Source organism: Eleutherodactylus coqui, chromosome 1, assembly GCF_035609145.1.
Source record: "Eleutherodactylus coqui strain aEleCoq1 chromosome 1, aEleCoq1.hap1, whole genome shotgun sequence".
Taxonomy (NCBI): Eukaryota; Metazoa; Chordata; class Amphibia; order Anura; family Eleutherodactylidae; genus Eleutherodactylus; species Eleutherodactylus coqui.
In genome coordinates this window covers 13,181,464-13,208,247 of record NC_089837.1, presented here as the reverse complement: position 1 = coordinate 13,208,247, position 26,784 = coordinate 13,181,464, and the positions used below count along the sequence as shown (strand labels likewise).

The 26,784-nt window shown below is 45.7% G+C and overlaps 1 protein-coding gene across 1 annotated transcript in view; it reads right to left on the bottom strand.

The window, feature by feature from the left end:
- Positions 1 to 19,775, bottom strand: part of LOC136619491 (vomeronasal type-2 receptor 26-like) — a 35,698-nt gene extending 15,923 nt beyond the window's left edge. Inside the window, exon 1 of the mRNA XM_066594597.1 lies at positions 18,993 to 19,775. Coding sequence (XP_066450694.1) covers positions 18,993 to 19,775 — 783 coding nt within the window. The remainder of the gene's footprint in view (positions 1 to 18,992) is intronic.
- Between the last annotated feature and the right edge of the window lie 7,009 nt (positions 19,776 to 26,784).

Below are 26,784 nucleotides of genomic sequence, written 5' to 3'. Positions count from 1 at the left end.
TCTCTTACTGCTGAGGTAACATGTAAGCTGCGCTGCGATTGGTTGTTATATATTATACCACTGAGGTAACATGAAAGCTGCGCTGTGATTGGTTGTTATCTAGATATATAAAAACGAATGATGTATGTCTGTCTGTCTTCGCAGCAACGCGCGACGGGTAAGCTAGTATATGTATATAAAATTGAATGTATGTGTGTGTCTCTCTGTCTGTCAGTTTGACTGTCTGTTTGTCCTTTATGCGCTACTACACCATTCATCCCATCGCCATAAAACTTTGGGAAGTTGTTGAGTACACTCCTGGGAAGATTATAGGCATAGTAAAACTATCCTACGATAAATGGCGCACGTGCGAGCGTCGTCGACAGTTACGCCCCCCCCCCCCCACGTAGATCGTTCGATTTCCATCATTGCCATTAATTCTCTCACTTCCCAATGTCGTAGAAACATGAAATTTGGCACGAGCATTGATTATGTCATAAATAGGAAAAGCTAATGGGTTCCAACTCAATTATTCAATTCTAAGCGCAAAATAATTAGCGTCCAAATTTTACATACGGAATCTAATTCTCCAACTTCCCGATGTCATAGAAACTTGAAATTTGGCACGAGCATTGATTATGTCATGAATAGGAAAAGTTAATGGGTCCCAACTCAATTATTCAATTCTAGCGCAAAAGAATTAGCATCCAAATTTTACGTACGGAATCTTATTCTTTCACTTCCCAATGTCATAGAAACTTGAAATTTGGCATGAGCATTGATAATGTCAAAAATAGGAAATGCTAATGGGTCCCAACTCGATTATTCAATTTTAAGCGCCAAAGAATTAGCGTCCAAATGTTATGTACGGATTCTAATTCTCTCACTTCCCGATGTAATTTGGCACGAGCATTGATTATGTCATGAATAGGAAAAGTTAAAGGGTTCCAACTCGATTATTCAATTCTAAGCGCAAAAGAATTAGCGTCCAAATTTTACGTACGTAATCTAATTCTCTCACTTCCCAATGTCATAGAATCTTGAAATTTGGCACGAGCATTGATCATGTCAAAAATCCGAAAGCCTAATGTGTCCCAACTCGATTATTCAATTCTAAGCTCAAAAGAATTAACGTCCAAATTTTACGTACAGAATCTAATTCTCTCACTTTCCAGTGTTATAGAAGCTTGAAATTTGGCCCGAGCATTGATTGTTTTATGAATAGGAAAAGTTAATGGGTCCCAACTTGATTATTCAATTCAAGCGCAAAAGAATTAGCGCCCAAAATTTACGTACAGAATCTAATTCTCTCACTTCCCAATGTCATAGAAACTTGAAATTTGGCACGAGCATTGATTATGTCATGAATAGGAAAAGTTAATGGGTCCCAACTCAATTATTGAATTCTAAGCGCAAAAGAATTAGTGTCCAAATTTTACGTACAGAATCTAATTCTCTCATTTCCCAATGTAATTTGGCACAAGCATTGATTATGTCATAAATAGGAAAAGTTAATGAGTCCCAACTCGATTATTAAATTCTAAGTACAAAAAAATTGGCGTCTAAATTTTACGTACGGAATCTAATTTTCTCACTTCACAATGTCATAGAATCTTGAAATTTGGCACGAGCATTGATTATATCATAAATAGAAAAACTTAATGGGTCCCAGCTCCATTATTCAATTCTAAGCGCCAAAGAATTAGTGTCCAAATTTTACGTGCAGAATCTAATTTTCTCGCTTCACAATGTCATAGAATCTTGAAATTTGGCACGAGCATTGATTATGTCATAAATAGGAAAAGCTAATGGGTCCCAATTCAGTTATTCAATTCTATGCGCAAAGGAATTAGCATCCAAATTTTACATACGGAATCTAATTCTCTCACTTCCCAATATCATAGAAACTTGAAATTTGGCACAAGCATTGATTATTAGAGATGAGCGAGCGTACTCGGATAAGCACTACTCGCTCGAGTAATTGGCTTTATCCGAGTACCGCTGTGCTCGGGGCTAAAGATTCGGGTGCCGGCACGGAGCGGGGAGCTGCAGGGGAGAGCGGGGAGGAACGGAGGTAAGATCTTTCTCTCCCTCTCTCCCGCCCACTTTCCCCTGCTCCCCGCTGCGACTCACCTGTCAGCCGCAGCGGCACCCGAATCTTTAGCACCGAGAACAGCGATACTCGGATAAAGCAAATTACTCGAGCGAGTAGTGCTTATCCGAGTACGGTCGCTCATCTCTATTGATTATGTCATATATAAGAAAACTTAATAGGTCCCAAATCGATTATTCAATTCTAAGCGCAAAAGAATTAGCGTCCAAATTTTACGTACGGAATCTAATTCTCTCACTTCCCGATGTAATTTGGCACGAGCATTGATTATATCATAAATAGGAAAAGTTAATGGGTCCCAACTCGATTATTCAGTTCTAAGCGCAAAAGAATTAGCGTCCAACTTTTACGTACGGAATCTAATTCTCTCACTTCCCAATGTCATAGAAACTTGAAATTTGGCACGAGCATTGATCATTAGAGATGAGCGAGCACCAAAACTTAATAGGTCCCAAATCGATTATTCAATTCTAAGCGCAAAAGAATTAGCGTCCAAATTTTACGTACGGAATCTAATTCTCTCACTTCCCGATGTAATTTGGCACGAGCATTGATTATATCATAAATAGGAAAAGTTAATGGGTCCCAACTCGATTATTCAGTTCTAAGCGCAAAAGAATTAGCGTCCAACTTTTACGTACGGAATCTTATTCTTTCACTTCCCAATGTCATAGAAACTTGAAATTTGGCATGAGCATTGATAATGTCAAAAATAGGAAATGCTAATGGGTCCCAACTCGATTATTCAATTTTAAGCGCCAAAGAATTAGCGTCCAAATGTTATGTACGGATTCTAATTCTCTCACTTCCCGATGTAATTTGGCACGAGCATTGATTATGTCATGAATAGGAAAAGTTAAAGGGTTCCAACTCGATTATTCAATTCTAAGCGCAAAAGAATTAGCGTCCAAATTTTACGTACGGAATCTAATTCTCTCACTTCCCAATGTCATAGAATCTTGAAATTTGGCACGAGCATTGATCATGTCAAAAATCCGAAAGCCTAATGTGTCCCAACTCGATTATTCAATTCTAAGCTCAAAAGAATTAACGTCCAAATTTTACGTACAGAATCTAATTCTCTCACTTTCCAGTGTCATAGAAGCTTGAAATTTGGCCCGAGCATTGATTGTTTTATGAATAGGAAAAGTTAATGGGTCCCAACTTGATTATTCAATTCAAGCGCAAAAGAATTAGCGCCCAAAATTTACGTACAGAATCTAATTCTCTCACTTCCCAATGTCATAGAAACTTGAAATTTGGCACGAGCATTGATTATGTCATGAATAGGAAAAGTTAATGGGTCCCAACTCAATTATTGAATTCTAAGCGCAAAAGAATTAGTGTCCAAATTTTACGTACAGAATCTAATTCTCTCATTTCCCAATGTAATTTGGCACAAGCATTGATTATGTCATAAATAGGAAAAGTTAAAGAGTCCCAACTCGATTATTAAATTCTAAGTACAAAAAAATTGGCGTCTAAATTTTACGTACGGAATCTAATTTTCTCACTTCACAATGTCATAGAATCTTGAAATTTGGCACGAGCATTGATTATATCATAAATAGAAAAACTTAATGGGTCCCAGCTCCATTATTCAATTCTAAGCGCCAAAGAATTAGTGTCCAAATTTTACGTGCAGAATCTAATTTTCTCGCTTCACAATGTCATAGAATCTTGAAATTTGGCACAAGCATTGATTATGTCATAAATAGGAAAAGCTAATGGGTCCCAATTCAGTTATTCAATTCTATGCGCAAAGGAATTAGCATCCAAATTTTACATACGGAATCTAATTCTCTCACTTCCCAATATCATAGAAACTTGAAATTTGGCACAAGCATTGATTATTAGAGATGAGCGAGCGTACTCGGATAAGCACTACTCGCTCGAGTAATTGGCTTTATCCGAGTACCGCTGTGCTCGGGGCTAAAGATTCGGGTGCCGGCACGGAGCGGGGAGCTGCAGGGGAGAGCGGGGAGGAACGGAGGTAAGATCTTTCTCTCCCTCTCTCCCGCCCACTTTCCCCTGCTCCCCGCTGCGACTCACCTGTCAGCCGCAGCGGCACCCGAATCTTTAGCACCGAGAACAGCGATACTCGGATAAAGCAAATTACTCGAGCGAGTAGTGCTTATCCGAGTACGGTCGCTCATCTCTATTGATTATGTCATATATAAGAAAACTTAATAGGTCCCAAATCGATTATTCAATTCTAAGCGCAAAAGAATTAGCGTCCAAATTTTACGTACGGAATCTAATTCTCTCACTTCCCGATGTAATTTGGCACGAGCATTGATTATATCATAAATAGGAAAAGTTAATGGGTCCCAACTCGATTATTCAGTTCTAAGCGCAAAAGAATTAGCGTCCAACTTTTACGTACGGAATCTAATTCTCTCACTTCCCAATGTCATAGAAACTTGAAATTTGGCACGAGCATTGATCATTAGAGATGAGCGAGCACCAAAATGCTCGGGTGCTCGTTACTCGAGCTGAACTTTTCGCGATGCTCGAGGGTTCGTTTCAAGTAACGAACCCCATTGAAGTCAATGGGCGACCCGAGCATTTTTGTATATCGCCGATGCTCGCTAAGGTTTTCTTTTGTGAAAATCTGGGAAATTCAAGAAAGTGATGGGAATGACACAGAAACGGATAGGGCAGGCGAGGGGCTACATGTTGGGCTGCATCTCAAGTTCCCAGGTCCCACTATTAAGCCACAATAGCGGCAAAAGTGCCCCCTCCCAACAATTTTTACTTCTGAAAAACCCTCATTAGCAAGGCATACCTTAGCTAAGCACCACACTACCTCCAACAAAGCACAATCACTGCCTGCATGACACTCCGCTGCTACTTCTCCTGGGTTACATGCTGCCCAACCCCCCCCCCCCCCCGCGCACGACCCAGTGTCCACAGCGCACACCAAAGTGTCCCTGCGCAGCCTTCAGCTGCCCTCATGCCACACGCTGGCCTCATAGCCACACCACCCTCATGTCTATTTATAAGTGTGTCTGCCATGAAGAGGAACCGCAGGCAAACACTGCAGAGGGTTGGCACGGCCAGGCAGCGACCCTCTTTAAAAGGGGCGGGGCGATATCCCACAATGCTGTACAGAAGCAATGAGAAATCCAATCCTGTGCCACCTCCATCAGGAGCTGCACACGTGGGCATAGCAATTGGGAACCCATGTGCCACACACTATTCATTCTGTCAAGGTGTCTGCATGCCCCAGTCAGACCGGGGTTTTTTATAAATAGTCACAGGCAGGTACAACTCCACAATGGGAATTCTGTGTGCACCCACAGCATGGGTGGCTCCCTGGAACCCACCGGCTATACATAAATAAATCCCATTGCAGTGCCCAGCACAGCTGAGGTAACGTCAGGTTTAATGCAGGTGGGCTTTGGCCCACACTGCATGCCTTAGTCAGACTGGGGTTCTTTATAAGTAGACACATGCAGTTACAACTCCGTGTGGACCGACAGCATAGGTGGGTCCCAGGAAGCCACCGGCGGTACATAAATATATCCCATTGCATTGCCCAGCACAGCTGAGGTTAATTCCGATTAAATGCAGGTGGGCTTCGGCCCACACTGCATGCCCCAACCTGACCGGGGTTTTTAATACATAGACACTGGCAGGTACAAATCCCTAATGTGAAGTCCCTGTGGACCCACAGCATGGGTGGCTCCCTGGAACCCATCGGCGGTACTCAAATGTATCCCATTGCAGTGCCCTGCTCAGCAGAGCTAACGTCACATACAATACAGGTGTGCTTTGGCCCACAGTGCATGCCCCAGTCAGACAGGTAATATGTACCCTAACAGTAACCGCTTTGGTGGGAATGTGGTGGCGACTGCGGACCTAGTAGCGCGGTTTTATTTAGTTGGTTTTCGGAATGTGGCTAGTATTAAGTGGGCCCGTGGGGGGGGGGGGGGGCTCTCTTGTTTTGTCGGTAAAGGTGAAATTCTTGGACAGCCACCAGACGGACCAATGCAAAGGTATTTGCCAAGAATGTTTTCATTGTTGGAGGAGGAGGCGGATGTTTTTGAGGCACTACGTGTCCTCTCCACGTGTCCGTGGTTATATGCACCTTAACAGTAACCGCGTTGGTGGGAAATGGCCTCGCCACCATCATGTCTTTGGGAAGCCTCCGTTTTCACACCCCAGTGACATAGCATTAGCAGCGGTATAGGCAGAGCCCAAAATTAGTAACATTTCAGCGGTAGCATTAGGGACAGGCCCCAGTAACATATCACTAGCAGCATTATAGGGGGAGCACAGTATTAGTTCCATTTCAGTAGTAGTAGCAGTCCAGACAGGCCCCAGTAACAATTCCGAAGCAGCAGTATAGGGGTAGCACAGTCTTAGTTCCATTTCAGTAATAGTAGCAGTCAAGACAGGCCCCAGTAAGAATTCCGAAGCATCAGTATAGGGGGAGCACAGTATTAGTTCCATTTCAGTAGTAGTAGCAGTCAAGACAGGCCCCAGTAACAATTTCGAAGCAGCAGTATAGGGGGAGCACAGTATTAGTTCCATTTCAGTAGTAGTAGCAGTCAAAAAAGGCCACAGTAACATTCCCATTGCAACAGTTTAGGGAGATAACAGTTCTTTCACATTTCAGTAGTTGTAGTATAGACAAGGCCCCAGTTACATTTATGTAGCAAAAGTGTAGGCCAACCCCACACACCTTGCTGTACCATGAGTGCAGGCGAAGCCCATAAAAATTACTAGGATTACACTGTAGGCGAGGGCCCAAAAAAATTGGTGTACCAACAGTACTATAAAACAGTACTATAAACATTGTTTACAAAAGTAATATGACTGAGCCTTGTGGGCCTAAGAAAAATTGCCAGTTCGGCGTGATTACGTGAGGTTTCAGGAGGAGGAGCAGGAGGAGGAGGAATATTATACACAGATTGATGAAGCAAAAAGGTCCCCGTTTGTGATGGTGATAGAGAACGATGCTTCCATCCGCGGGTGCAGCCTACGTATTGTTTAGGTACCGCTGCTGTCCGCTGGTGGAGAAGAGAAGTCTGGGGAAATCCAGGATTTGTTCATCTTTATGAGTGTAAGCCTGTCGGCACTGGCAGTTGACAGGCGGGTACCCCCTGATTCCCCCAGCTGCACTAAACACCCTCTCTGACAAGACGCTAGCCGCAGGGCAAGCCAAAACCTCCAGGGCATACAGCGCGAGTTCAGGCCACGTGTCCAGCTTCGACACCCAGTAGTTGTACGGAGCAGAGGCGTCACGGAGCACAGTCGTGCGATCGGCTACGTACTCCCTCACCATCCTTTTACAGTGCTCCCGCCGACTCAGCCTTGACTGGCGAGCGGTGACACAGTCTTGCTGGGGAGCCACAAAGCTGGCAAAGGCCTTGGAGAGTGTTCCCCTGCCTGCGCTGTACATGCTGCCTGATCTCCGCGCCTCCCCTGCTACCTGGCCCTCGGAACTGCGCCTTCTGCCACTAGCGTTGTCGGATGTGAATTTTACCATCAGTTTGTCCGCCAAGGTCCTGTGGTATAGCATCACTCTCAAACCCCTTTCCTCTTCGGGTATGAGAGTGGAAAGGTTCTCCTTATACCGTGGGTCGAGCAGTGTGTACACCCAGTAATCCGTAGTGGGCAGAATGCGTGTAACGCAAGGGTCACGAAAAAGGCATCCTAACATGATGTCCGCCATGTGTGCCAGGGTGCCTGTACGCAACACATGGCTGTCCTCACTAGGAAGATCACTTTCCGGATCCTCCTCCTCCTCCTCCTCAGGCCATACACGCTGAAAGGATGACAGGCAAGCAGCATGGGTACCCTCAGCAGTGGGCCAAGCTGTTTCTTCCCCTTCCTCCTCATGCTCCTCCCCCTCCTCCTCCTCCTCCAAAACACGCTGAGATATAGACATGAGGGTGCTCTGACTATCCAGCGACATACTGTCTTCCCCTGCCTCCGTTTCCGAGCGCAAAGCGTCTGCCTTTATGCTTTGCAGGGAACTTCTCAAGAGGCATAGCAGAGGAATGGTGACGCTAATGATTGCCGCATCCCCGCTCACCATCTGGGTAGACTCCTCAAAGTTTCCAAGGACCTGGCAGATGTCTGCCAACTAGGCCCACTCTTCTTTAAAGAAATGAGGAGGCTGACTCCCACTACGCCGCCCATGTTGGAGTTGGTATTCCACTATAGCTCTACGCTGCTCATAGAGCCTGGCCAACATGTGGAGCGTAGAGTTCCACCGTGTGGGCACGTCGCACAGCAGTCGGTGCACTGTCAGATTAAACCGATGTTGCAGGGTCCGCAGGGTGGCAGCGTCCGTCTTTGACTTGCGGAAATGTGCGCTCTGCCGGCGCACCTTTCCGAGCAGGTCTGACAAGCGTAGGTAGCTTTTCAGAAAGCGCTGAACCACCAAATTAAAGACGTGGGCCAGGCATGGCACGTGCGTGAGGCTGCTGAGCTGCAGAGCCGCCACCAGGTTACGGCCGTTGTCACACACGACCATGCCCGGTTGGAGGCTCAACGGCAAAAGCCAGCGGTCGGTCTGCTCTGTCAGACCCTGCAGCAGTTTGTGGGCCGTGTGCCTTTTCTCTCCTAAGCTGAGTAGTTTCAGCGCGGCCTGCTGACGCTTGCCCACCGCTGTGCTGCCACACCGCGCGACACCGACTGCTAGCGACGTGCTGCTGCTGACACATCTTGATTGCGAGACAGAGGTTGCGTAGGAGGAGGAGGAGGAGGAGGATGGTGGTTTAGTGGAGGAAGCATACACCGCCGCAGATACCAGCACTGAGCTGGGGCCTGCAATTCCTGGGGTGGGTAGGATGTGAGCGGTCCCAGGCTCTGACTCGGTCCCAGCCTCCACTAAATTCACCCAATGTGCCGTCAGGGAGATATAGTGGCCCTGCCCGCCTGTGCTTGTCCACGTGTCCGTTGTTAAGTGGACCTTGGCAGTAACCGCGTTGGTAAGGGCGTGTACAATGTTGCGGGAGACGTGGTCGTGCAGGGCTGGGACGGCACATCGGTAAAAGTAGTGGCGACTGGGAACCGAGTAGCGTGGGGCCGCCATCATGTTTTTGAAAGCCTCCGTTTCCACAAGCCTATACGGCAGCATCTCCAGGCTGATCAATTTGGCTATGTGCACGTTTAACGCTTGAGCGTGCGGGTGCGTGGTGGCGTACTTGCGCTGGTGCTCAAACAGTTGCGCTAGCGACGGCTGGGCGCTGCGCTGAGAGACATTGCTGGATGGGGCCGAGGATAACGGAGGTGAGGGTGTGGGTGCAGGCCGGGAGACGGTCGTGCCTGTGTCCTGAGAGGGGGGTTGGATCTCAGTGGCAGGTTGGGGCACAGGGGGGGAGGCAGTGGTGCAAACCGGAGGCTGTGAACGGCCTTCGTCCCATCTTGTGGGGTGCTTGGCCATCATATGTCTGCGCATGCTGGTGGTGGTGGCTCCACGGCTGATCTTGTCGCGACAAACTTTGCACACCACAGTTCGTCGGTCGTCTGCACTCTCAGTGGTGGATTATTTGGTCTGGCCCTGCCTCTACCCCTGGCCACCGCACTGCTCTTCCAACCTGCCCTGCTGCTGCACTTGCCTCCCCCTCTGAAGACCTGTCCTCAGTAGGCTTAGTAAACCAGGTGGGGTCAGTCACCTCATCGTCCAGCTGCTCTTCCTCTGAATCCTCTGTGCGCTCCTCCCTCGGACTTACTGAAATTACTACTACCTCACTGACAGAAAACTGTGTCTCATCGTCATCGTCCTCCTCACCCACTGAAAGCTCTTGAGACAGTTGCCGGAAGTCCCCAGCCTCATCCCCCGGACCCCGGGAACTTTCCAAAGGTTGGGCATCGGTCACGACAAACTCCTCCGGTGGGAGAGGAACCATTGCTGCCCATTCTGGGCAGGGGCCCGAGAACAGTTCCTGGGAGTCTGCCTGCTCCTCAGAATGTGTCATTTTAATGGAGTGAGGAGGCTGGGAGGAAGAAGGAGCAGCAGTGAGAGGATTCAGAGTTGCAGCAGTGGACGGCGTAGAAGTCTGGGTGGTCGATAGATTGCTGGATGCACTTTCTGCCATCCACGACAAGACCTGCTCACACTGCTCAGTTTCTAATAAAGGTCTGCCGCGTGGACCCATTAATTGTGAGATGAATCTGGGGACACCAGAAACTTGTCTCTCTCCTAATCCCGTAGCAGTCGGCTGCGATACACCTGGATCAGGAGCTCGGCCTGTGCCCACACCCTGAATTGGGCCTCCGCGTCCTTGCCCGCGTCCACATCCTCTAGGCCTACCCCTACCCTTCAGCATGGTGTATTACGAGTACAGCAGAAACAGAACGCTGTAGTTAAATGTGCCGCTTATTGGCCTGTGGTTGGAGGCTGACGGAACGCACAGCAGAGCCAGGAAACAATTATGCGCAAGCCTGTAGTGAGATGTAGGTGCGTATGACTGAGCTAGTGGAATTCACAGCGGAGAAGCAGTCAAGTGGCCAAAGGCCAGTGGTAGGCCTTAAGCATTTTGCTTCTATTTTTTTAAATGGTGAGGTGAAACACCAGACAGACCCTGTATGCAGCGTATATTATGTATACTGTTTCCCTCTGGCGGTATGACGGCCGAGATGTAACGGGCACAGCAGAGCCAGGAAACAATTATGCGCAAGCCTGCTGTAACGCTTAGCTGCGTATTAATTATGACTACTACCCCCCGCAGACACGCATTACACTGAAGACGGTCACAGGCAGCCCAAATATAGTATTTTTCCCCAATTTTTTTGAAAAAGCCCACTGCCTATATAGACAGTATATCTCCTTCACCTTTCCCACTGTCCCTGCCTCCCCAGTACTGCCCCTATACCCTATACAATGACTGCAGACTGAGGATGCAATGGTCTGCACGCCCGATAAACAAAAAAACAAAATTGTGCAACACTGCTAAAAGCAGCCTCAACAGTACTGCACACGGTCAGATGTGGCCCTAAGAAGGACCGTTGGGGTTCTTGAAGACTAAAATAACACCTAACACTCTCCCTATAGCAGCTACAGCAGCATCAGCAGCACTTTCCCTGATCTCTGTCAGCATGCATCTGTGGCGAGCCGCGGGCGGGGCAGATTTTAATACTTCGGTGTCACCTGATCTCCCCAACCACTCACTGCAGGGGGGTGGTATAGGGCTGGAACGTCACAGAAGGAAGTTGTAATGCCTTCCCTGTCTTTCTATTGGCCAGAAAAGCGCGCAAATTTCTCAGAGAAGAAAGTGAAAGTAACCCGAACATCGCGTGGTGCTCGTCTCGAGTAACGAGCATCTCGAACACCCTAATACTCGAGCATCAAGCTCGGAAAACTACGCTCGCTCATCTCTATGTATCACTTAAAAGATAGTTTTATTCTGTTGTCTTTTTTAATTTAAATATGTTTAAATGTGTATTTAAGCCTTTATTAAGCCACCTAATCAAGACATGGTTCTGGCATCCATCAGATCTAATGCCAAGAGCTGTAACAATATGGAGTTGCGGATTGTTTATTGTAATTGTAACCTTCCTCCATGGTTGGATAAAATGAATATTTAACTCAGATTTTATTGAACCTCTGTCATGCTTCAATAAATAGAAATCTGGCATAAACAAAAGTAAAATTCCTCTTCGTCCTTTGTCGCTGGTACTGGGCTGGATATTTTATGGGACAGCCCATAGTTCCTGGGATTGCCCTGAGATGCTGGCAGTGGGGTCACAGGTCTTCTCTAACAGATGCACGTGCGTTTTATGCCCCGGCTTTTAGCAGCTGCCATACAAAAATATTCCAAATGCATTTAAAAGATGAAAAACACAAATCAAATAAAATTAAGTACACCTTGTGGGACAAAAAGATAAACAAAGCTAAATAAAATTAACAAAAGTTCTTTTGTAGATTATTTGCAAAAAACAAAACCTGCAGATCCTGCACTGTATGGGAGTAAGTATGTTGTAAATCTTATATTGTGATCTTCCTAATGTGTTTTAATAAAATAGCTGCTCATGAATATTCATTAGGGGTTATGTCCCAGGCTTCTCTGCTTACAATAGATAACAGCAATTTTCTCTATGTGTTGACTGCTGAAACAGGAAAACCTGTTATCACCTGGAGAAGTTGTGAATTCCAAAGGATTAAACTGTCATTAATGGTAAACTGCCGATGACCATTGTCTTCATGGAAGTGTCCGACTAGATGTTTCTCCACAGTACCGTTAGAATGTACATTATAATTTACCAGATCAAATCTTACAGGACCATTTCCTTTATCATCCAGGTAAATCAATTCTCCCCCAGGAGTCAAAAAATTAATTCTCCTAATATAACGATTCAACTACAAAGAATAAATGAGATGAAGGGTTGGTTCAAACTTTAGAAAGACAGAAAATCTAGAATCTAATTGTGATCAAAATCCACATTTATCATCATGTAAGAGAGTGAAATATACAGACAGAGAAACCTACATGAAGGACTTCTTATTAACACTAAATGTTTGGTTCTCAGTTACAGTGAATATCTGATTGTAAACAACTTTCCATAAATCAGTAGTACAGGGAAATATGAAAAACAGCTTTCCAATACACCTTATTACAGAAGGATGCCTTTATCTCCACTTATTAGACACCTCTCCTCTCCCCTTGCCTCCTTAACTGCTTAGGCTCTCCGAATTCACTGACCAAATCCCTAACCAGAGAGGAGCCAGCTGATCAGCTTCACTGAGACCTCAGATTGCATGCTGCAATTGAAGGCTATGGAGAAAAAACAGAGCAGAAAGCAGGAGTGAAGTATGACAGAGAGATATAAAAGAGTTTCTATTTTATCACCTCTGCTCTGGATTCACAGTCATACTGCTCAGTACTGCTGTATAATGTCCTCCATGCTTCTGCTTCTCATGATGTGTTGCAGAGATAGGGAGCCAGGATATATTCCTTTTGCTCACTGAATGAAGTTGGAGCATGCAAGAGATCTTTTCTGGCTAACTGTCTCCATTCAGATGAAACAGGCAGTTGTTCATAGATGAATGGTAGTCTGTTGACATGGCTCAACAGTTGCTCGGACTTTAGGTGAGCTGAAAACCAAGCAACTCAGATGAGTAAGCGATTCTCGCTCACTTGCCCTGTTGGGTCCTGTGTTTGTGGTGGGAAACAAGCATCTATAATAACTATTTGGAGATATTTCTCAGCCAACTGTGGACCTGTGTAAAAGTACACTTAATTTTATCCCCATCTCTTTTTTTATTTTGCTGCTGAATCGATAAGTGACTGGGGTTTATGAAAATAGTTGAGATTAATGTTTTTAAAATTGAATCTGTTACTTACTATTATTCCTGTAAGCTAAGCCAATGAACTGAAAGTTTGTGACTAGAGATGAGCGAGCATACTCGGAAAAGCACTACTCGCTCGAGTAATTTGCTTTATCCGAGTATCGCTGTGCTCGTCCCTGAAGATTCGGGTGCCGGCACGGAGCGGGGAGCTGCAGGGGAGAGCGGGGAGGAATGGAGGTAAGATCTTTCTCTCCCTCTCTCCCGCCCGCTCTCTCACCTGTCAGCCGCAGCGGCACCCAAATCTTCAGGGACGAGCACAGCGATACTCGGATAAAGCAAATTACTCGAGCGAGTAGTGCTTTTCTGAGTATGCTCGCTCATCTTTATTTGTGACTAGAGATGAGCGAGCACCAAAATGCTCGAGTGCTCGTTACTCGAGCTGAGCTTTTTGTAATGCTCGAGAGCTTGTTTCGAGTAACAAACCCCATTGAAGTCAATGGAAGCCTCGAGCATTTTTGAATGGACCCACAGCTGCCGCTGGCGGCTCCTTTAAAAACAATGGTCTGCCAGCACCCCTAAATTGTTTTTAATGGAAGGGCATTACATATAAGCCCTTCTCTGAAAAACAATAATTTTAGGATAAAAAAATAGAAAAATAAAAAAAAACTTACATCTCCGCCGCTGCTGTGTCCCCCACGGGGATGCAGAACACATCTGCCGCATGCAGCAAATGTTTCCTTCATTCCCGCTAGTAAAAAGAATTCCCTGCTGCTGCACCTGCCACATCTGTGACAGATGCAGCAGAGGAATTCTTCAATTCCCTACCGCAGCTGTCCCACATGACAGCTGCGGTAGAGGATTCTGCTGCCGTCTCCCTGTCATTGGATTTCAGGGAAGGCCTTTAAATATAAGCCCTTCCCTGAAAAAACAGTAAAAGAAGTGTAAAAAACAAAAAAAAAATACATACTCACCTCCCTTCAGCTGCCGGGGCTCAGCCTTGTCTTTTCTCCGCTGTCCCCGGCTCTGTAGTGCTGATCTATCAGCAGGTGGGGATTTAAAATCACAGACAGCTCTGTCCTCAGCCAATCACAGGCAACTCTCCTCTGTCATTCATTCCTAATGAATGAATGATGTGGCAGATGCATCAGCAGAGAATTCTTTTTACTAACGGGAATGAAGGAAACATCTGCTGCATGCGGCAGATGTGTTCTGTTTCCCCGCGGGGGACACGGCAGCGGTGAAGAGGTAAGGATTTTTTTATTTATTTATTAATTTTTTTACACTAAAATTATTGTTTTTCAGGGAAGGGTTTATATGTAAAGCCCTTCCATGAAAAACAATTCAGGGGTGCCGGCAGACCATTGTCTTCAATGGAGCCGCTGGCAGCAGCCACAGCTCCTTTGAAAACAATTTAGTGTGTGTCCTGTCCATCCGCACAATATAACAAGACTGTACTCACTTTACACTGTCTATTTTTTGCTAAATTGTATGCAAAATACTATTTTGCATACATTTTAGCAAAAAATAAACCTGTGGGGAGGAGAGTGTGAAATTTTCTCGGGCACCCGAGCACCACAATTTTCTCGGGCACTTGGTGCTCGCTCAAGTAACGAGTACTTTCGAGTATGCTAATGCTCGAACGAGCATCAAGCTTGGACGAGCATGCTCGCTCATCTCTATTTGTGACCCTAATGTAAGCAATGAAAACCTCCACTCTGCCCCTTTTAATTTAATAATGGGCGGACTACAAAGCAGCGCAGCTCAATGCACTGCAGATTTCATCGCTCCCATCGGGGGAACGATGGGGGAGGTAAGTATATTTTCATCCTTCGACTCCACCGGTCACCCATTTTAAGCCCATAAGCTTTGCTCATGGGGCTAAAAGTAGTTGACAGAGTCTCTTCAAGAAGTTTGCTAAGTGAAGCTACAGTAGATTCTAAACATGCCAAATGCCTTCCACTGCAATATCCTTCCACTACATTCTGTGCAATGGCCTCATTTACTGACTTCTTACTACCAGCAATTTATTTACTTTTTTCTTCCAAATTAACCCTTTAAAGGGGTTTTGTTAGGAACACAAAATACCGTCCCCCCTGCCTAAAATAACAAACAGGATCTATTCACCTCTCCTGGGGCCCTGGTACACAGCTGGCATGATCGGTGACTCCCGGGTAGATGGACTGGGTGGAAACATGTGATCGCTGTGGCCAATCAGAGGCTGCAGGTTCACAGTCAAAGCTTCTGGAATCAGCACTCATATCCTGGTCTCCATAATGTTAGTAGTTTGGGAACATGACACTGCAACCTCTTTTTAGCTACAGCAGTCATGTGCTACCATCCAGCCTGTCTACCCCAAAGAAACCTTCAATGCTGGCTGTCAACTGTGTCCTGGGTCCCTAAGAGGTGAGTATGCTTTAGTCTGTTATTTTAAACAGGGGGGTTTTTTACAGACAAAGCTTCTTTAAATGGGTTGTCCAGTTGTAAAATATTTATAGTCTTTACTCAGGACAAATCATCAACAGTAGATAGGCGAGTTCGCCAGGTCAATTCCCTCATGCACTGAATTGGTTTCTGCAGGAAGGAGACAGCTCTGTTCTTACTGCAGTGGTCAGGCTTTTTATTGCAAACCTAATTTCTATTAAAATGAAAGGTAACTTTGCCCGCAATACCAAACCAGATCACTTCTATAAGAACGGAGCTGTCTATTTCCTGCAGAAATCATCTCAGTGTATGAGTGGACAACCCCTTTAGGGCCACGCCTATTCCAGCATTATCAACCTCAGGAATCTATTGTTTCTTTCTCATCCCATTCTGAGGGCTGTGCTTGTATTTTTTTTCCTATATCAGCTGTGCGAGAGCTTGTTCTTAGCATGGTAACATATGCTTTTAAAAGGCAAAGATTTGGAATGTTTATGACGTGGTGTTTATGTTTATAACTTTTTTGGAAGGGAATACAAAAGTAAAAAAAAAACTTACTTGGTTTTTAGGTGAGCTGAAACCAAGCAACTCAGATGAATAAGTGATTCTCACTCACTTGCCCTCATAGAATCATAGTTGGAAGTAACCTCCAGGGTCATCTTGTCCAACCCCCTGCTCAGTGCAGGATCACTAAATCATCCCAGACAGATATTTTTCTAGCCTTTGTTTGAACACTTCCATTGAAGGAAAACTCCCTACCTCCCAGGTATCCCACCTCATTGTCTAATATCTAATCTGTGTCTCCTTTTCAGTTTCATCCCATTGCTTCTAGTCTTTCCTTGTGCAGATGAGAATAGGGCTGATCCTTCTGCACTGTGACAGCCCTTCAGATATTTGTAGACAGCTATTAAGTCTCCTCTCAGCCTTCTCTTCTGCAAGCTAAACATCCCCAGATCCTTTAACCGTTCCTCATAGGACATGATTTGCAGATCTCTCACCATCTTGGTAACTCTTCTCTGAACTTGCTTCAGTTTGTCTATGTATTTTTTAAAGTAGGGTGTCCAGAACTAGAACCAGTATTCCATATGAGGCCTGACTAAGGAAGAGTAGAGGGGGATAATGACCTAACATGATCTAGACTCTATGCTTCTCTAAATAAATCCAAGAATTGTGTTTGGCTTTTTGGCTGCTGCATCACATTGTTGGCTCATGTTCAGTCTATGACCTATTAGTATACCCAAGTCTTTTTCACATGTGCTGCTGCTTAGCCCAATTCCTCCCATTCTGTATGTGTTTTTTTTCTTTCATTTTTCTTGCCTAGATGTAGGACTTTGCATTTCTCCTTGTTAAATACTATTCTGTTTGTCACTGTTCAAGCCTTTCTAGATCTTTTTGAATACTCTCTCTTCTCCAGTGTTAGCTATCCCTCCTAGCTTTGTGTCTTCTGCAAATTGATCAGTTTCCCAACAATGCCCTCCTCCAGATCATTTATAAAAATGTTGACCAACACTGGGTCTAGGACAAAGTCTTGTGGTTCCCCACGTGATACATTCTTCCACTTGGATGTGCAGCCATTTATGACCACACTTTGAGTACGATCACTCAGCCTGTTGGGTCCTGTGTTTATGCTGGACAACAGTCATCCATAATTACTTTTGTGAGATATTTCTCAGCCGACTGTTAACCTGTGTAAAAGTACATACCCTTAATTTTATTCTAATCTCTTTTTATTGCTGCTGGATGGCTAATGGACTAGGCTTTTCTACCCCTGCTGTTTTTGTTTATTTTATTTTTCTGTAGTTCTTTTATTTATGATCACAAGGTGTACTGTTGCTTTAAGAGGCAGGTGTGGGGTGGAGGAGTACAGCAGTCCTCTGCTGAAAGAAAATGAATAAGGTTTCCTGCCTATCCCATAAAGGCCTAAAGCCAGAAGTGAAGTGATTGTAGGAGGAGAGAAGAGCTCGCTCTTATGTCTGGTGTCTCAGTCCAAGCAGATAAAAATTAATGGGAAAGCGCCAAAGGGGGTACTTTTTGTTGTGAAGACTTTACTTACGTCTTCCCGTGCGGGTGATCTGGGCGTGTGTGCTGGTGTGCGGACAGGAGAAGCACACCCAGATAATTTGATAGTATATTTTATATAAAAAACCCATATGTGTGTATATATATATATATATATATATATAATGTTTGTAATGCTTGATAAAGGCGCCATATGTGTGCAGAAACGCTTTGCATTGTCCTAGCCGGGAGCTTGGCTTGAATCACTCAGCCTTTTTTTCGGTTTACTGGTAAAGCTTGTAAAGCTATTTTGTGATTTTATTTCCCCCAGTATGGGGTAATAAATAATTTCTTTGACATAAGAGTTGGAGAGCGCAGAGGTTTTTTCTGCTCTAGCAGCAATTCTCTTCTACCTTCTCCATCACTCCAAGCAGATAGTCTGCTACCACATGGTCTGACATCTCAGCTCTGCATTCATATGGAAGACATGAACACCTCTACAAGGGGACTGTTTATTTAACTGGAATAGTGCTGAACAAAAGAACGCTGTCTGGATCGCTGAACACCTCATCTCTGCTGCTTTACTAAATGCTGCTGAGCCTCAGGTGAAGTTACCTGTAGTATTGTTTGTTGTTTCGTTAACATTACAACTCGAATGGAGCACAACTCGCATTCAGGGTTGAGTTACTATTTGCCTTCATTATCTTCATTAAAAGTTTCTTCAGCATTGTAGTGTGTGGTGTCCGCCTGTATGTCCTTTGACCTCTGGCCTGCATGTCCCATACTTGGGAGGCTCCTGGGAACAAGAACCAGCAAACAGTCCAATAACTCTGGTTTCCTGCCCTGTGGCCTGTTGCTCACACTACCACCCCCAGCTGGTTGGCCATACCCTCCTACACATGAGTAGCACTTTGTGATCTCATTGCTTGTGGTACCTATTAAATAATAAATTGAGCTACTTCACTCTATCAAATTTTTGTGGTGCCATTTTCATCAAGATTTGTGATTTAGAAGGTGCCAGGAGTGATATTGGTTCCTTATGGTTGCAGCTGAAGCAAAGCTGGGGATCACAGTTGCCCTCCTGTCAGGATCTTACAGGTACACTGGGCATTGAGAGATATACCTGTCACTGTGCAGGATCAGCATCCGCCTCCAACTGATATCACCATCACTTGTCACAAAGGGGTTAAATATAAATAATTAACTTTGATATAATCTCAGAACTGGAGCTCTCACCTTCCAGGAATCCTTTTCCCTTTGGATATTAAATAATTCAGTATGTTCCTGTCTTTTATCTGGGTATATCAGATGATGTAAGGCATGAGCCACAATATACACTGCAGAGTACACACTGAATGTGTATCGGAAATTGTCCACATCATACAGAGAGCGATCTACATTACCGAGAACATCACTTTCATTACATGGCCTCCATAAGTCATCAGTTCCAATACAACAAGAAAGATGCTGTTTCCATATATCAAACATTAACTCAGCCTCCGGATATTTTAGAGGACCGGCTGTCAGTAAATGTTCCTTTAATCCTGGGATTCTTCCTTCATGAACAGCGAGCTGGAAAGATCTACGTAATGTAGTGAATTCAGTTAATGTTTTTCGAACAATAGATGAGAGTACGATTACAACTTTCCTGGCATTGAAGAAGTGAGACAATATAAAGTTTAATATACGTAAGCCATGTGAGGAACCAACCAACAGAATAATGTCACAATGAATCTTCGTGATCTGATGCATCAACTTCCTGTAGGCCACGGAGGAGACAAAATAATGATCATTACTGACAGGTTCTGTATAAGCTATGCAGATCCCGCTCTGTGTTATCACGTTGTACAGCTCCATGCCGGCTCGTCGGCTGCTCTCATCGTCTACCGTCACGATCCCCACCCAGCTCCAGCCAAAATGCTTCAGTAGCAGAACAACAGCTTCATACTGAGCCGACTCTTCAGGGACTGTGCGATAGAAATAAGGGAACCGGAGCTTGTTGGTAAATGCAGGATCCATCGCTCCATAGCTGATCTGTGGGGAGAACATCAAACCACCAGGAAATCTCAACTTCAATTTGCATAATAAAATAAAAATCCTGCTTATTTAGAAAACGTAATTCCCTTATCAACAGCCCCTTCATGTACATTAGATTATTCCTCACTGTGGTCATGCAGTTTGGTGATGGAGCACTAGGGACCCCATTCTATTGATTGCTGAGGATCCCATATTTCAGAACTAACGTGTTTCATGTACCTGATGACTAGGTGATAGATATTTCTGTTTTGGGAAAATTCTATAAATACCATCATCTCATACTAGCTCATATACTCTGCTTCGCCCAAGTTAATTTATTACTGGTGTTTATCTGGTGTTCACACTGAAAATCTTATGAAGTCGTGGTTACTTTAGAGATACCGAGGAAAAAAATATGGTCACCATTTTGCGTGGTTCTTTGCGTTACCCAGGAAACACCACGTGGAGGTAACCATGCGACGTTTCCTCTATATAAAATTACATTCTCTCGGGAAGTGAGAGAATTAGATGACGTACATAAAATTTGGACGCTAATTCTTTTGTGCTAGAATAATCAAGTTGGGATCCATTAACTTTTCCTATTTATGACACAATCAATGCTCGTGCCAAATTTCTATAACACCGGGAAGTTGAAAAATTAGATTCCATACATACAATTTGGATGCTAATTCTTTTGCGCTAAAATTGAATAATCGAGTTGGGACCCATTAGCTTTTCCTATTTATAACATAATCAATGCTCGTGCCAAATTTCAAGTTTCTATGACACCAGAAAGTGAGAGAATTAGATTCCGTACATAAAATTTCGACGCTAATTCTTTTGCGCTAGAATTGAATAATCGAGTTGGGACCTATTAACTTTTCCTATTTTGGACATAAGCTGTGCTTGTGGCAAATTTCATGTTTCTACGACATCGGGAAGTGGGAGAATTAGTGGCGAGTCAGTCAATGAGTGAGTCAGTGAGGGCTTTCGTCTATATGGGTTCCAAAAGGGCCAAATAATACCTTGTGGAACTCAACCTCCAAGGCCCTAAGCTCAACTGTATTTTGGAGACTTTAGTTTTCCAAGCTCACATACTAGATAAATAAGAAAGTAGTCCTAAAATGTAAAGAAAATGTGATATCAATTATCTAATTATTTATATTTTTAGTCTTTAATGGTTTATGTAATGAATCAGAGGAGGGTTTTTTGAATGTTCATTGTTTTTTTACATTTTAATAATTTAAATAAACCTTTTTCTTTTCTTTACACTAGGGACTTGAGCATGTGGTGTCCTGATTGTACGTATAATACGCTGCAATACTTCCATTTTGCGTTGTCAGAAATATGTTCTTACACCCAGCAAGAGGGGGGTGGGGGAGGGTAATGGGTGACCTAGGGAGTGCCCCATTGTCTGTCTGAAGTAAAAAAGGAGGTGGAGCAACCCCACAGTGCTGTATATAGACTAGATATTGTCTCGGGAGTCCCAAGCAGAGTCTTAATGAAGACTTATATCCAGAGATTCATGTGGAGGCGCCGCTAGCTAGAGTTGTTCCTGTATATAAATGAGTAAATTACAAACACAAAACACAATACTATAAAGCACACATAAGTAAATGTGTACGGAGAGGGAGAAGGAGATAATAGAAAGAGAGGAATAAACTAGAAGAGGTAATGGGGCTAAAAAGAAAAGCAGACAAATACAATCCAAAGAGACATTGAACCAAGCAATAAAGATTTTCAATCTGTTTAGACACATTTCCACAAGACCCAACCAAGACCTTTTAAATAAACACCTTTCATTCTGCCCCAATGCCAAGTTTAATGAATTTCACTGATTTGTCTTTATTTAAAAAGTCACATTAACTGGGCACTGTGCTCTAACGGAAAACACAGAACCCAATTCCATGTTCTACACCAAAAAGGCAATTTGATTGAAACTATCAGGTTGTGCTGCTGGACTCTGTGTTGTATTTCAGGGTTCCAGGGGTACACCTTCACATGTAGGGGTTAATTGAGCTGGCTGGGTGTGGTTGTTCTGGTCAGCCAATCCCCCGGGTTTGGGTGTAGATATATACTCCAGCCCCTCTGCAAGAGGAAGCTGTATCTCCTCAGTCATGTCTGCCTTTGTTTGTGGCATGTCAGCTTGCAGCTTGCTGTGTGTGCAGTGTCTGGTCAGCTTGATGGGTGTTTTGTGTGTTGTGCTGCCTGATTTTGTGTCTTGCTAGAGTAGGCACCGCAAGACACGAGAACCCTTGTTCGTTGGGCTTGTGGTTTAAGTTCATTAGCCAATGTATGAACTAATCCCTCCTTTTTATTTTCAGCTTGACCATCCGCTTTAGGTGCAAGGTGGAGTGGTACGTGTGTTTATCATCTGTCAGTTACCTGTTTGTGCATTTGGTGCGTCTGTACTTGTCCTGGTTCCGTGAGCCACCTATTCTGGGAGAGCCAGGACCGAGGTTCAAGCGTTGGGCCGCCTTCATTGAGGCCATCACCCCGCTTGTAAGTAGGGTCTCGCTATCTTCCCTGCACCATAGGGTCAGTTTCCCCTTCCTTGTTTTGTATGCCAGCTCTGTCATTTTCCCCACAGTTCTCTTAATCCATTTTGTTGGTTGTGTTCATGTGGGCCCAGTGCTTACTTGCCAACAAGAACATAACAGTTTAGCATCTTTTGAGTTCAGGGAAATAAACAAAACATGCAACTTTACCCAAAATCTCAATAAGTCTGAATTTACAGCCATATATTTACTGACCAGTAACTCTAATCATGTAATCACAAATGCTGAGAAAGGAGGATACATTTTGTTATAAGACAGATCAATCTATACTAGCAAAGCAAGCATATTCTATTTTATACAGACTATTACATTGTACTTTCCTAAGACCTAACTCTGTCCCAAAAAATATTTTTTTTATTTGATTTGCAGAGCCTATACTAACAATATACTTACCAAATAAGAGAAAGACTGTTATTATGGAAAATCCACATCTGCCTATATTTTATCATCTTCTAAAAATTCATAAAGATTAGAGATGAGCGAGCACCAAAATGCTCGGGTGCTCGTTGCTCGAGTCGAACTTTCCGCGATACTCAAGGGTTGGTTTCGAGTAACGAACCCCATTGAAGTCAATGGGCGACTCAAGCATTTTTGTATATCACCCATGCTCCGCTAAGGTTATCATTGGTGAAAATCTGCAAAACCCAAGAAAGTGATGGAAACAACACAGAAACGGATAGGGCAGGTGAGGGGCAACATGCTGGGCTGCATTTCAGGTTCCCAGGTCCCACTATTAAGCCACAATAGCGGCAAGAGTGCCCCACCTCCCCTAACAATTTTTACTTCAGACAAACCCTCATTAGCAAGGCACACCTTAGCTAAGCACCACACTACCTCCAACTAAGCACAAGCACTGCCTGCGGGACACACCGCTGCCTCTTCTCCTGGCTTACATGCTGCCCAACCCCCCTCCCCCCCCCCCCCCGCACGACCCAGCGTCCACAGCACACACCAAAGTGTCCCTGCGCAGCCTTCAGCTGCCCTCATGCCACACGCTGGCTGCATAGCCACACCACCCTCATGTCTATTTATAAGTGTGTCTGCGATCAGGAGGAACCGAAGGCACACACTGCGGAGGGTTGGCAGGGCCAGGCAGTGACCCTCTTTAAAAGGGGCGGGGCGATAGCCCACAATGCTGTACAGAAGCAATGAGAAATCCAATCCTGTGCCACCTCCGTCAGGAGCTGCAAACGTGGGCATAGCAATAGGGAATCCATGTGCCCACATAGTATTCATTCTGTCAAGGTGTCGCATTGCTCAATCAACACCGCAAGGGGAAAGCCATCTGCATTCTGCCCCCTACCGAAGTCAGTCAGTGTCTTTGTGCCAGACAGGTCAAACACCGCAATGGGAACTAAGTGGGCACCAACAGCATAGGTGGGTCCTAGGAAACCCAAGACATGAACAAAAAATAGATCTGAGCGTCCAAACATGGCAGACTTGCACCACGCCCACGACATAGGCCTCGGCCCACAGCTTCAGCAATCCTAGGCAGGAAGCGGACTTTCACTGCACCCAGGAAATAGGCCTCTGCACAAACCCTACAGCGGACTCCAATGCTAGCGTAGCTGTGCACGTCTCATTAGCGCTATATTGCTCCTGTAGTTTGTCCCAATGCAGTGCCCCGGATAGTAGAGCTAACGTCAGATGAAATACAGGTGGGCTTCGGCCCATACTGCATGCCCCAGTCAGACTGGGGTTTTTTATAGATAGTCACAGGCAGGTACAACTCCGCAATGGGAATTCTGTGTGCACCCACAGCAGGGGTGGCTCCCTGGAACCCTCCGGCGGTACATAAATACATCCCATTGCAGTGCCCTGGACAGCAGAGCTAACGTCAGATTAAATACAGGTGGGCTTCGGCCCACACTGCATGCCCCAGTCAGACCGGGGTTTTTATAAGTAGACACAGGCAGGTACAACTCCGTGTGGACCGACAGCATGGGTGGTTCCCAGGAAGCCACTGGCGGTATATAAATAAATCTCATTGCATTGCGCTGCACAGCTGAGGTAACATCAGATAAAATACAGGTGGGCTTTGGCCCACACTGCATGCCCCAGTCAGACCGGGGTTTTTAATACATAGACACAGGCAGGTACAAATCCCCTATGTGAAGTCCCTGTGGACCGACAGCATGGGTGGGTCCCTGGAACCCACCGGCGGTACATAACTATATCCCATTGCAGTGCCCTGGACAGCAGAGCTAATGTCAGGTTTAATGCAGGGTGGCTTCGGCCCACACTGCATGCCCCAGTCAGACTGGGGTTCTTTATAAGTCGACACAGGCAGGTACAACTCCCTAATCTTAAGTCCGTGTGGACCGACAGCATGGGTGGGTCCCAGGAAGCCACCGGCAGTACATAAATAAATCCCATTGCATTGCGCTGCACAGCTGAGGTAACGTCAGATAAAATACAGGTGGGCTTTGGCCCACACTGCATGCCCCAGTCTGACTGGGGTTTTTTAGAGGTCGACACAGGCAGTTACAACTCCCTAATGTGAAGTCCGTGTGGACGGACAGTATGGGTGGCTCCCGGAAACCCACCGGCGGTACATAACTATATCCCATTGCAGTGCCCTGGACAGCAGAGCTAAGGTCAAATTAAATACAGGTACGCTTCGGCCCACACTGCATGCCCCAGTCATTCTGGGGTTCTTTATAAGTCGACACAGGCAGGTACAACTCCCTAATGTGAAGTCCGTGTGGACCGACAGTATGGGTGGCTCCCGGGAACCCACCGGCGGTACATAACTATATCCCATTGCAGTGCCCCGGACAGCAGAGCTAACGTCAGATAAAATACAGGTGGGCTTTGGCCCACACTGCATGCTCCAGTCTGACTGGGGTTTTTTATAAGTCGACTCAGGCAGGTACAACTCCCTAATGTGAAGTCCGTGTGGACCGACAGCATGGTTGGGTCCCTGAAACCCACCGGCGGTACGTAACTATATCCCATTGCAGTGCCCCGGACAGCAGAGCTAACGTCAGATTAAATACAGGTGGGCTCCAGCCCACACTGCATGCCCCAGTCAGACTGGGGTTCTTTATAAGTCGACACAGGTAGGTACAACTCCCTAATGTGAAGTCCGTGTGGACCGACAACATGGGTGGGTCCCAGGAAGCCACCAGCGGTACATAAATAAATCCCATTGCATTGCCCTGCACAGCTGAGGTAACGTCAGATAAAATACAGGTGGGCTTTGGCCCACACTGCATGCCCCAGTCATGCTTGCCGCCATCATGTTTTTGAAAGTCTCAGTTTCTACAAGCCTGTAGGGGAGCATCTCCAGGCTGATCAATTTGGCTATTTGGACATTTAAAGCTTGAGCGTGCAGGTGCGTGGCGGCGTATTTGCGCTTTCGCTCCAACAATTCTCTTAGCGACAGCTGAACGCTGCGCTGAGACATTGCTGGATGGGGCCGAGGAGAGCGGAGGTAAGGGTGTGGGTCCAGGCCAGGGGACGCTTGTGTCTGTGTCGTGAGAGGTGGGTTGGATCTCAGTGGCAGCTTGGGGCCTAGGGGGAGAGGCAGTGGCGCAAGCCGGAGGCGGTGAACGGCCTTCGTCCCACCTTGTGGGGTGCTTGGCCATCATATGCCTGCGCATGCTGGTGGTGGTGAGGCTGGTGGTGGTGGCTCCCTGGCTGATCTTGGCACGACAAAGGTTGCACACCACTGTTCACCGATCATCCGCGGTCTCAGTGAAAAACTGCCACACCTTAGAGCACCTTGGCCTCTGCATGGTGGCATGGCGCGAGGGGGTGCTTTGGGAAACAGCTAGTGGATTATTCGCTCGGGCCCTGCCTCTACCCCTGGCCACCCCACTGCCTCTTCCAACCTGTCCTGCGGCTGTAATTGCCTCCCCCTCTGAAGACCTGTCCTCAGTTGGCTTATCACATCAGGTGGGGTCAGTCACCTCATCGTCCAGCAGCCCTTCCTCCGAATCCTCTGTGCGCTCCTCCCTCGGACTTACTGCCCTTACTACTACCTCCCTGATAGACAACTGTGTCTCATCGTCATCGTCCTCCTCACCCACTGAAAGCTCTTGAGACAGTTGCCAGAAGTCCCCAACCTCATCCCCCGGACCCCGGGAACTTTCCAAAGGTAGGGCATCAGTCACGACAAACTCCTCCGGTGGGAGAGTAACCATTGTTGCCCAATCTGGGCAGGGGCCCGAGAACAGTTCCTGGGAGTCTGCCTGCTCCTCAGAATGTGTCATTTTCATGGAGTGAGGAGGCTGGGAGGAAGGAGGAGCAGCAGCGAGAGGATTCAGAGTTGCAGCAGTGGACGGCGTAGAAGTCTGGGTGGTCGATAGATTGCTGGATGCACTTTCTGCCATCCATGACAGGACCTGCTCACACTGCTCTGTTTGTAATAAAGGTCTACGACGTGGACCCAAAAATTGTGATCTGAAGCTGGGGACCGCAGAAACTGTCTTCTCTCCTACTCCCGCAGC